This window comes from Neltuma alba, unplaced genomic scaffold (assembly GCF_004799145.2).
Source record: "Neltuma alba isolate B1F8T4 unplaced genomic scaffold, ASM479914v2 tig00010443_pilon, whole genome shotgun sequence".
In the NCBI taxonomy this organism is placed as follows: domain Eukaryota; kingdom Viridiplantae; phylum Streptophyta; class Magnoliopsida; order Fabales; family Fabaceae; genus Neltuma; species Neltuma alba.
This window is the reverse complement of record NW_021635337.1, coordinates 471,337-484,034: the sequence shown is the minus strand read 5'-3', so window position 1 is coordinate 484,034 and position 12,698 is coordinate 471,337. Positions and strand designations below refer to the sequence as shown.

The 12,698-nt window shown below is 34.2% G+C and overlaps 1 protein-coding gene across 2 annotated transcripts; it reads left to right on the top strand.

Annotated features, from left to right (window-relative positions):
* The first annotated feature begins 5,959 nt into the window (after positions 1–5,959).
* LOC114756631 (proline--tRNA ligase, chloroplastic/mitochondrial) lies at positions 5,960–11,499 on the top strand. 2 transcript variants are annotated; one of them, XR_003741490.1, is made up of 11 exons: positions 5,960–6,355; positions 6,557–6,613; positions 7,136–7,246; positions 7,418–7,504; positions 7,645–7,758; positions 7,854–8,060; positions 9,705–9,842; positions 10,137–10,298; positions 10,474–10,629; positions 10,825–10,908; positions 11,022–11,499. XR_003741490.1 is itself a non-coding variant. In XM_028945574.1 (11 exons), exons 1-11 carry the CDS (start codon positions 5,996–5,998, stop codon positions 11,161–11,163), a joined length of 1,662 nt encoding a protein of 553 aa, XP_028801407.1. In that variant the 5' UTR covers positions 5,960–5,995; the 3' UTR covers positions 11,164–11,499. The 2 variants fall into 2 exon arrangements, 1 of the variants encoding a protein (XP_028801407.1); XM_028945574.1 differs by having other exon boundaries at positions 10,430–10,629.
* The last annotated feature ends 1,199 nt before the right edge of the window (positions 11,500–12,698 follow it).

Sequence of the window (12,698 nt, the reverse complement as noted above, 5' to 3'; positions counted from 1 at the left end):
TTATCAAGGAGATTCACTACATCCATCATCCACTCCACAATAAAATCAGAAATCATAAATAATAGTTATCTTTCTTTGGTTTAGAATAGTTAATTCAATTTTGTCACTTCCCTTGGTTAATTTGTAATTTACACCTAGTTAGCTAGTAGTTGGCAACCGGCTCCTCAAAGAGATTGACACCTAGGTTAGTTGCCCTATAATGCAGTTAGCTTAGTTATTGTTTTGAGGGCCTAACGACAGGGCTGCATCAACATGCTGTGACAGGATACTCCCAAGGGCCAAGCATAGACTTTATGCAAGGCATATTTATGCCAACTGGAGCAAAAGGTGGAGAGGGAATGAGATGAAGAAAATAATTTTCTCCTATGCTCAGAGTACATTCGAAGAACAATTCAAAAACAATCTCAAAGTACTTGGAGCACTTAATAAAGAGGCAGCTGAAGTAATGGTGTCATATCCTACATCTACTTGGGTAAGAGCTTCTTTCAGTAATAGATGCTTGTCTTGGGTTGTAGACAACAATATGAGTTAGAGTTTAAATGCTTGGATTGATGAATATCGATATCTTCCTGCTATTAGAATGTTTAATGGGATTAGGGTTAAGTTGATGGAAAAGTGGGCTGAGAGTGATCAAAATGTGAGGAATTAGAAAGGAAACTATAGTCCAAAATGTCTCAATTTATTTGAAGCAAATAAGTTGTTCTCTATGTGTAGAGTTTTTTTTAACGGGGATAAGGGATTTGAGGTGACTAAGGGACAAGATAGGCACACAGTATGTCTCACTAGGAAAGTGTGCACACGCAAGGCATGGGATTTAACTAGAATCCCATGTCAACATGCTATTTGTGCTATGTATCATTGTAAACTAGAGCCCCTGACCCATATCTCATGCTACTACCACAAGGACACCTACACTGCTAACTATAAGACAAAGTTTGCACTTGTGAGGGGCAAACAATTCTGGGATACAGAACAATTTATCCCCATGTTACTGCCACCCAAGTGCACATTGTCTGGCCGACCAAGAAAAAAAAGAATCAATACAGAAGAAGCAGCAAGAAGGATAAATGTTGCCTATGGGAAAGCTGCACAAATTATGTCAAGTGAAGCTATCATGAGCAATGGTTTAGAAACACCACTTGTCGAAAGAGTAAGTAAACGGGAACAAGTCAACAAGTGTGGCTTTTGCAAAAAATTTAGGCATAATAGAAGCACATGCAAAGAGGTAACTTGTGGTAATTCCTTTAGATTCATTTATTACAATAACTATAGCTATTTTTTCATTTCTTTCTAGGCACCTCCCTTAAATAAGCCTCGACCTGATAGAAGGAGGAAAACAGCCGACCACGACATAACACAACAACCATCCAATCCTACTCCACCTTCACAGCAACCACCTAATCCCACTTTACCCTTCCCAAAATTGACAAATCATCCTACATTAATACAACAACCCCCTAAACCTTCCAAACACATAGCAAGAAAGAAGGCTGTCTACAAACCCAGAGTAAATCTACAAACCAAGGCGTAAGGATTGATGAGGCAACTGGGAGAATCATGTACAATGTAAGTATTACTGGTCTCTTCCATTTTAATTCATGTAAACTTACTATCATTTAAGTAATGTCACTGATTTGTGCAACCTAGAATGCATTCTGAGGTGGTCATTGAGGAGGGTAGTGCACAAGAGTATATGCATCACTATGTGGACCCTAAGAGTAAATTTTCAATCCCAAATGAGAAAGAACTTCGACTGTCACGAGCTTTAAAATGCACTGCACTAGAGGGTTCTAGAAGGATACCATTCACTAGGCAAGGGACCACTGTTTCACAGCCATTAAAACTAACATTTAAACCTCCTGGGTTGATGTGGAAGGGCCAACGAAGCATTTCAAGTACCCACCTCTAACTGCAGAGCCAAATGATGATAACAAGAAGCAAGAGCAACTTTAAGAGCTTTAACATTTAGGTTGCCTAGGAACATTTGCGACTATGCATTTGACTATTTTGTACTATGTATTTTGTTACTTGCCTTTTACATGGGACTATCACTTCTTAGGTCTATATTTTGGTAAATCAATGCTTAATCTTTTAGATGGATGCCTTCTTATTTTGCGAGTCCTATGTGATTTAACTCTTTTAGCAAAATTAGTGGCATGTACAAATGTCCATTATAATTAATTAAGGTTATTATGTTATGTTACATCTTCACTTCCTCATTATTAATTAGGTTACCTTTACATCTTATTTAATTTATATGTTCTTCTCTTCTTTCATTTCAATTAACATTATTGCCATCAAAATTACCACCAAATGCTCCTCTCTTATTATATAATTGTTGGATCAATAATTGCTTCACCTCATGAATAATTTTTTCATCAAATACACTGTCAAGTGGTCCATAATCGTTACAAAATAGCTATCATAACCCATATCTCCTATCATACAGATCTATTGCAATAAATTTTATACACTTCTACTTTGTCAAATACAAAACAACTACCACAATTGATATCATTATAAACACTAACATTGCTCTTCTAAACTTGTTTTCCCTTTTCCTCACTTCTACATCATTTAGCTCATGTCTATGTTTAAGCTTCTTTAATTCACTATGAATTACATTAAGCTCTTAGCTTAGTATCCACTCATGCTTTCCTCTTTGATTCCTGCTACTTTCATCATATAGTCTGTCAATATCATCTAATGGTTCCTTGATCATAGTGTTTGCCCTCTCACCAAAGTCCCCATCATACTAAGAGAAATAGCCACATTTCCCATCCTGTCGTGTTCAACACTAACATATCAACCATGGAACTAGGGAACAAAATAGCATTTTTCATAGGAAGAAAACCACTTCATACCTGGTCATAGTTTGGGCAGCCATAAAACCTCCTACCTAGGTTACTATCAATCCATGCCGTCCATCGGGGAGCTACCAACCCATGATAGCAATACCTCATCAGCGGTTCGTAATTGTCCTCGTGACTAGGTTGCCTCAACAAAGCAACCCTTCTCCTGTATCTTGTCATCGACGAGGATGATAATGATGCCATGAAGTTCACTTTTGGACCTCACTTCTTCTTCTCCCTGCATCTTTGCTTTTGTCCTTCTTTGATGGGCATAAATGTGGTTGTAGGGGAAGTGGGTTCGGATTTTAATGGAGTTATTGAACTCTCTACCTGCCACATTTGAAATTGTCCAAAGCATAACACTTGCCAGGTGGAGAAAGATGTGGGACCCACTTACACAAAATGGACAGACTTTTGGGCCTTTAAACGGTTGTGGTTAAAAAGCCCTCCTTTTTAATGTTTATGTCTGCTTTAGCGTCCTTCAAAAGTGAATGGTGCCAATTGCTCTTTGTGTAAAACATGATTGTTAGATCCGCATTTTTACCCTTCTATTTATTTTTGATGTCATAACAACCTTATTTTGAGGGAAATCAATTTTTTTTCCCTTTTTAGTAACCTTAATCTTAAAAGATACTATTTACTTGAAGTTATAGTATAATTGGGCAATGTGCCCCTACAACCCACCTTTAAAACAAGACCAACATTTTTACCTATGGCACATTCTACATCTCAGCCATGAGTGGGATTGCCAAACCCTTTTCTAAGACAACTCTTTTCCTTTTTGTCATATTTTCAACTATTCAAGTCATCTACTGCTTCAAACTTTCTACACTTGATTTTTCTTGTTTAAACGCTACTCTAGCTATTTCCTCTAATTTTGTATCCTCTCATTTTCTCTAAGATTGCATATGTTATCAATCAATTGAATTTCTTGTCTTAGCATCCTTTCTCCCTTCCTATGTACAATATCTCAAGTCTGGAAGAAGTATTAGGCAACATCACTTTCAATTCTACTAAATAAGACAATAAAAAAGGAAAGAAAGAAAATGCACATGTTGATATTTACTTACCATGACCTCTAAATAATTTATAAAATAAAGAAAATTAAAGGGATAAACAAATGGCCACCTGACATTACTACTTTGACACCAAAATGTAACACCATCCTATCACCTCTACACTTAGCCTACAATTTCAAACCTTTAATCATATGAATCCTAAATAAACATGTCCAAGGGCTCCTCCCTTTTTCATATCATTAAAGTCAAATATACACTTCAACAAAAGAAACTTTAGAATAGCTTAAGCGCATATATAAATAATATAAGAAAAACAATCAATGTCCTATGGTCAGGGCGGACAAAATAAATGTTAACTTAGGGCCTATTTGGGTGACTCCCAAAACCATGGTTTGGGAGGCAAAACCATAGTTTGGGTGGAGTGTCACCCAAACAGTATCAATTTTGATGCCATAATCTGAAATCATGGTTTGGGCCAAAACCATGGTTTTGTGAACACAGTAATATAAAATTAACATCTTAGCCTCCTCCCCGCTCATTGGCTGCTAGTGAGGGGGTTGACTGAGACAGCTTTTTATTTTATTTTATAACATTACGCGCTATAGAGAGAGGGTAATGTTATAAATGATTAAAGTTCATCTAACACTTTAAATTTTTTTTAAATATATCTCATACCTTAAAGTATTTTGTGATGTAATCTTATCCTTAAAATATTTTTTTAGAAACAATTTTAACCTTAATGTCAACTCTCCAAAAAATTTATTAAATAAAGATGCATTCAATACCTTAAAATACTTTTCAGTAATACTCAGCACCCAAAAATTTTTTTCCTGCAATTTTGCTCTTAAATTTATTTCCAATTGAATTAAAAATTATTAAAGCTTGGGAAAATTCCAGATAAAACCATTTGAATATACATAATTCCAGATTGGGTCCTGGAATTGTCTAAATGACAGAAAGGGTCAATGACCCAATCTGTCATTTTTAAAATTAAGAGCAACTGACAATTTTGTCCTTATTTGTATTCATTCACTACAATAATTTAAGGAATTACTATAAGGGTTTAGGTGTTACTTACATTCATGTAGAGAATAACTATTTATTTTTTCGTAGTCAGGAATGCCTCATAAGAAGGTGCCTTGTTATTAACTACAACTAATCATGTAATCACTAGAATAGTATAAGCATTACCTAGATTTGTTTAGAGAATAACTACTCACTTTTACTTTCATTTGTATTCATTCACTACAATAATTTAAGGAATCACTATAAGGGTTTAGGCATTACCTAAATTCGTGTAGGGAATAACTATTCATTTTTCGTAGTCAGGAATGTCTCATGAGAAGATGTCTTGTTATTAACTACAACTAATCATATAATCATTAGAACAGTATAAGCGTTACCTATATTAGTTTAGAGAATAACTACTCACTTTTGCTTAATCAGGACAAAATTGTCAATTGCTCTTAATTTTAGAAATGACAGATTGGATCATTGACCCTTTCTGTCATTTACATAATTCCAGGACCCAATCTAGAATTATGTATATTTGAAGGGCTTTATATGGGATTTTTCCTTAAAACTTTCCAAATGGAAAGCTCTACTCCACCTTTATTAAGTAATCAAAATAAATTGAATATTAAGGTTGAAAACATGGAAAATAAGTTTATAAAATATTTAAGGTAATTATTAAAAAATTTTAAAACTGATTATTAAAAATGTTAAAAATGAGTGCTACAAATATGAAAAATGAGAATTAAAATATGAAAAAATGTGATTAAAAAAATATGTCAAGTGTAAAATTATATAAAAAATTACTTTAAAATGCTGAATGTTAAAAAAAAAAATATTTTAAGCACTGCAGTAGATGTATTTTTACTCAATGGACTTTTTGAAAAGTTAGCAATAAGATTAAATTTGCTTCTCAAAAAATATTTTAATCCTACTATAAAAATGATAAATGTTTTAAAATTTCATTTTGATATTGAATTGTTTGAGATTTTTCCAAATATTCATAGCATTTTTCCAAAATTTTCCCTTATTAAATAATAAGAAAATAAAACCTCATCTCAGTGTTTACGCCAGTCTCATCTCCGTCTCCAGAATCGCCGAGCTCCACGAGAAATGGTGACGTCCTTGAGATTACCCTCTCTCACTCACCTCTTCTCCTCGCCTTCTATCGTCGCTATTTCTAGTGTTTCTGGCCGGTCATCGGTGATTCTCCGGCGTCGCTTCCACGGGCTTTGTCACCGGTCGCGGTCACTTGCTGCTGGCTTCTCCACCCAAAGCACGGCGGCGGAGACCCAAGACCGAATAGATAGCTTGAAGAACCGAGTTCCCGATCAAGTTATCACGCCCAGGTCACAGGATTTCAATGCATGGTACCTCGATGTTATAGCCAATGCCGAGCTTGCTGATTATGGCCCAGTTCGCGGGACCATGGTCATTCGGCCTTATGGCTACGCAATATGGGAATCGATCCAGGTTCGCTAATGAAGGAATATCTTTGTTTATCTCTTCATCTCGTGCAATCGACGAAGATGATTTATTCAATAATGTTCATATGGTTGTGAACATTTGGCGGTTCAGTCATTTTGCCTCGTTGCTGCTTTTTAAGTTTGCAAGGCAGTTAGAATTCCTAAAGTAACATTTTTTGGTCTCCCCTCTATGGTATGGGGTGTGCAGGAGTATTTAAATGTGAAGTTCAAGGAGACTGGACATAGTAACATGTATTTTCCACTGGTGAGGTTCTGAATTCTTAATGGTGCTGATTTTATGTTGATGGGAGCGAATATGGAGCAACTTGTTAGGTTATGGGTATATTAAGATTTTATAAGTGATACTGTTGTTTTGTGTGGTCCAAAGGAAAGAGGCTAATTTCTGGTTTATGTTGTTTCGTTCCCTTTCCCTTTCTAAAATTGCAATTGGGCCCAGTAATTTTAGATAACACTCCTCCATATTGTTGGCTGCAGCATTTGCCATATGTTACTTTACAAAACCAATGTTCTTTTTATTAACCACACTATTAATCAGTAAAGAAACGATGAAAATGTTGAAGAGTTTATACAAGTATCTCTCATATTATCTATTCCATTTTCCCTTTGTTGTTGCAAGCTAAATCATATCACTTTGTGATGTGCGTTAATTTTCGAATTCGATAGTAATGCAAAGATCTTGTTAATGTAGTACACGATAGAAATTAAAGTTTACTACTATCAAATATCAATAATTTGTTTAGTGATTTTTATCCAATCTGTCCTGCAGTTTATTCCATACTCATTTATAGAGAAAGAAGCTAGTCATGTTGAGGGTTTTAGCCCTGAGTTAGCACTAGTGACAATTGGAGGAGGGAAGGAACTTGAAGAAAAACTCGTGGTGCGTATACTTTTCACTTAATTGTTACAATTGTTTTCAGATAAATATCTTTTCATTTTATGTTCACTTCAATCTACAACTGAATTGAGGCAGTTGCTCATATGTGGTTCTATAGTGCTGTGACCTAAGTTTTGGCTTTGATGATTTTTGTAATTCTTGAGGTTGTGGCAGGTCCGACCAACTAGTGAAACTATTGTCAACCACATGTTTACTCAGTGGATTCATAGTTACCGTGATCTCCCTCTTATGATTAACCAGGCAAGTGCTTTGCATATATGATCATTTTCTTTTTTGTAGTGAAGTGCTTTGTATATATGATTAGAATTTAGAAGACTGTTTTTATATGATGAAACAATGCCTTACCTTGTCTATTCTTCTGTGAAATGAATGTGGCTCAGTGGGCAAACGTCACAAGATGGGAGATGCGAACTAAGCCATTTGTGAGGACTCTGGAATTTCTTTGGCAAGAGGGTCACACTGCTCATGCAACTCCTGAAGAGGCAGAAAATGAGGTCTGCTTCTTAAGGCATCAAAACTAAAAATGCTTTTACTACTTTAGCAGAACACTTTTTATTTCATTAAATAAAGATTAGCTGTTCAACTGCAGGCTAGACAGATGATTGACATCTATACCAGATTTGCTTATGAGCAAGCTGCAATACCTGTTATTGCAGGTCGAAAGTCTAAAGTGGAAACATTTGCTGGTGCCTCTAAGACTTACACAATTGAAGCCATGATGGGTGACAAGAAAGCATTACAGGCAGGAACCAGCCACAACCTTGGGCAGAATTTCTCCCGTGCCTTTGGAACACAGGTAGTTTTTCGCTTGAAAAACAAATATATTATTTGACCTTCAGATGTATTTCTGAGACCTTGTAGTTTGAAAATAATAAAGTTGTTGATGTAGGAGAGACAGAAGCAAGTAGAAACACAGAAGACTGGGAAAGAGTAGGCAGAAATAGAAGAAAGATGAGATGGAAGGAAGAATAATGGAAAATGAATAGTAATTTCATATAATTTAATCCCCACTTCTCCTAGAACCACTTGGTAGAAAAGCCTAACTTTTTCTTTTGACCAAATGGAAAAGACTAACTTTATGGTTTCTAGTCCTAACTAGAAATTTCACCCCGTGTATATTACACGGATTAGTATATTTGATTAGATTTGAAATTCTAATAGATTGCATTATTTTATGTAGCTCAAGAATTACTTAAAATAGACTGTATAATCATAATAGATAATTAATCAAACCCAATTTTGATTCTATTAAGCCTCCAATTGAAATTCAATTCAATTATGATGCTCTCCGTTTAATTCAATGTATACAAATCCCAATGAAGATATTATTCAAATTCAAAATCAATTATTAATTATTAATTTCTTCATTTGAGCTTCTAATTGAAATCGCATTTAATAATTATGCTCCTCATTCAATTCAATATAGGGAGAATTATAATGAGGTTCCAAGAAAGAACAATAATTACAAAACAAGTCCTAAAAGTTATCATTTTCTATTTTGGAATTTGTCAGTACAAGCTGCTTAGGTTGTTATTGGGATTTTTTAGTAATTATTTTCTTTCCTTGGGACCTCATTGTAATTCTCCCTTCAATATATTCAAATCCCAATCAAGATATTATGCAAATTCAAAGTTAAGTATTAATTTTTTCATTTGAGCCTTCAATTGAAATCTCATTTAATAATGACGCTCCTTGTGTAATTTAATATTTTTAAATCCCAATTAAGACATCATTCAAATCCAAAATTAATCAATAAATTTTCTATTTGAGCCTCCAATTGAAATCTCATTTAATTATAATACTCTCCATTTAATTCAATATATTCAAATTTCAATCAAGATATTATTCAAATTTCATTATTTAAATATATTTAGATCCCATGATGTCATATCCGACCCATTTTTAAACAAATCGGGCATTATAAGATTTCAATGGTATAGTTGATAGTTGATATTAAATTTATATCCTTGGTGAATATAAATCTAATCAAATTAGAAAGATCTTGGTGTACTCAATTATAGTTGCTCACCCTGCTCACAACAAATTCTTTCTGTGCAAGTATGATACAATTCTGCAAACAAAACAAAGTCTTAATATTCTGAGCTATTCTCCATCGACTGCGTGCTTCATCAGTTTTGGTTGTGCCTAAATTTGTTGTCACATATTTTGATTGAACATCAATCCATAGAAAACATAGCCATCCGGCGTAAGACATAAATGAACCCTTTGATTGGTTGTTGCACGTTGTCTCAGTTAGCTAGTGCCAGTCTGACCTAGGAATAGCTTAAAATGCTTTTAAGTTGGAATCTTTTGGGGTATCAATCTCATTCATATTCTTAAAGTGTCTTATGTCTTCTGTTATTCATGTTTATTGATTGTTGATGATTATTGACTTGATCCTGTGATGAGGGTTGGCTTTACAAAATGCATCTTTGTGCAGTTCACAGATGAAAATGGACAAAGGCAACATGTTTGGCAAACATCATGGGCAATCAGTACCCGTTTTGTTGGAGGTATCATCATGACTCATGGTGATGATGCAGGCCTAATGCTTCCCCCAAAGGTTGCACCAATACAGGTACATTTCGATGTTATTTTACATCTAAAAAGATTTAATTCTTGGTTAAAAGTGGTTGATGGGATACTTCCACCTTGTTAATTCTATGAATGATGGTAACAGCAGACAATATGTCTACATCTGTCACAAACAACTTGCTTACTGAATATCTGGCAAATGAGTCGTTTTAATACATAGTTGAATGACAACTTAATGATTCCTTATTATTATTAATTCAGGTTTTTCTTTAGTGGGAAACTGTTCTAAACCATTATAACTTATGGGCTTTTTCATGGTATGCATGGCATGCTTCAGGTGGTGATAGTACCCATCTGGAAGAAGGATGATGAGAAAGTGGCTGTTGTCAATGCAGCATCATCTGTAAAAGGAGTTCTTCATTCTGCAGGGATTAAAGTTAAGCTTGATGACTCAGAGCAAAGAACCCCTGGATGGAAATTCAATTTCTGGGAGATGAAGGTTTACTTCTAATATTGGATATTCAACTTTTCTAGCTAATCTTAGTGGTTGTGTTTACTCCTGATATGTACTTATTCCAAGTTTTAAGAGTATCTGGTCAGATTCACCTTATTTAAACTCTCATTGCTTAGGGAGTTCCTCTTAGAATTGAAATTGGTCCTCGGGATTTGTCTAGTGGAACCGTGGTGATATCAAGGAGAGATGTTCCTGGGAAGCAAGGCAAAGTATTTGGAATCTCTATGGAACCTTCAATTTTGGAGGCTTATGTTAAAGAGAAGTTGGACGAAATCCAGTCCTCTCTATTAGAAGAGGCAATTGCATTTCGAGACAGGTTCCAGTTCTTTTCAACATGCCTTCATCTGACATCATTTGTCTCTATCTCCAGATCCAACTCAGTAGCTCGTATTGCACATGATAGGCGATTTCTGTCATCATTTTTAGCCTTTCACTGTATACAATTGCATGCACTTGCACATTCTTAACTTTGTGGACCAGCTGATTGATAAGCAAATTATTCTCCTTGCAGTAATATCGTAGATGTGAGCTCATATGATGATCTTAAAGAAGCAATATCCGAAGGCAAATGGGCAAGAGGCCCTTGGTCTGCTAGGTAGTATTGGTCATTCATTTCACTATTTTAATTTATTTTGGCTAGGAAACATAGATTCCAATATACTTATAAAGACTCAGAATTCTAATAAAAGCTATTAAAAAATGGCACAGTGATGAAGATGAGATTAAAGTCAAGGAAGAAACAGGGGCAACTATCAGGTGCTTTCCTTTTGAACAGCCAGATGGGGATAAGAAATGTTTGATGACTGGAAAGCCTGCTGAGGAAGTAGCCATTTTTGCCAAGTCTTACTGACTCTGCATCTTTAAGCTTGCTTTTACTTTGAAATTCTCATATCACATGATCTGGCAGTTGGTACTTCAACTTATTTTGTGAAAGTTTGGTACTTTCTTGCCGAATCAATTCTTGTTGTATAACTTAGGTCAGCTCAAAGCATATAATTTGTTGATTTGATGCAAGTTTAAAGCATTTTCTCTGTTGATTTGATGTAACTTTTTATGATCTTTAGAAATGTGATTATGTATATGCTTTCAGGAAGAAAGTATGTTGTAGTTGAATATCTTCGGATACCAAATTAGAAGAGCTGTGATGAAGGGGGAGGGGGTAAATGAAACCTGATATTTGATCTCAGTCAGTGTTCATCTTTAGCGTTGTTTTCAAAAGAAAATTTGGGTGTTGAACCAGTTCCGGCATTGGTTCAAGGTTGATTGATTTGAATGTGATTGAGTTGTGATATAATTGAATTCATATAATTTTTAATTATAATAATAAGTTATAAGTAAAAAAGTTCATACCAAATTTCGTAACTTAATATTTAAATGCAACTACGTTAGTATTTAGATATAATCAATTGAAAATTAAGTAATCAATAGTAATATTATTCATTAAATTCATGGTTATTAATAATTGTGGATAAGAATAGTGCTTATATGATCTTAAAATATGTAAAAAAAATCATCTTAAAACATAACATCAATTATGATTTCAAATGATCGAATCATTACTATTTTCAATTGATGGAAGCAGTACCCTTGCTATTCTACCGGTTCGTTTAAAAACAAAACATTGGTTCTACTAATTTTCTATTGATTCTGTGAAGGTTTTGATTTTTTTATTTTTTATTTTGTGTGAATAAGACGGGACTCAAAGGTCCAATTTTATTAAACCTTCACTAATCGTGGAATAGCTACTCCCACCCAATCAGCATATAACAACTTTCTTACAACCTGAGGAGGATTTTCAAAAATCATCTCCTCCACATCTATCTCAAATCTAATATATATATCAAAAATCTATCTCACATCTATTTCAAATCTAATATATATATATATAAAATCATCTCCTCCACATCTATCTCAAATCTATCTCAAAAATCATCTCCCAACAGCATTGCCTTCCCTATATATATGCTATATTCTAATATTCACAAATCTATCTGGCTCAGCTTTTACAATTTTCAATAAGCTAGAATTACAATCAAAATTATCAACTATATTAATCAGAATATTAACAACAGCTAGGGAATCACACTCAACAATCAAGTGCTTGATTCTGTAAAGGTTTTACTAGACTATTTCATCTACATGTTCACTGTTTCCCAGTTGAACTAGTGAATTTGGTTTGAGGCCGAAGGAAAAAAAAAAAAAAAACAGGTGAATATGGTTTTAACAATAATCATAGGAAGAATCTCCAAAAAAACATTTTGATTTTTAAAATTTTAAATCAGTTTCGTTTGCTATATTTTAATGATAATTGATAATATTTGAAAAGCAAATGATAATAAATTTTTATAGTCATTCTTGATTTGAAATTTTAAAATTTTAGAGGTA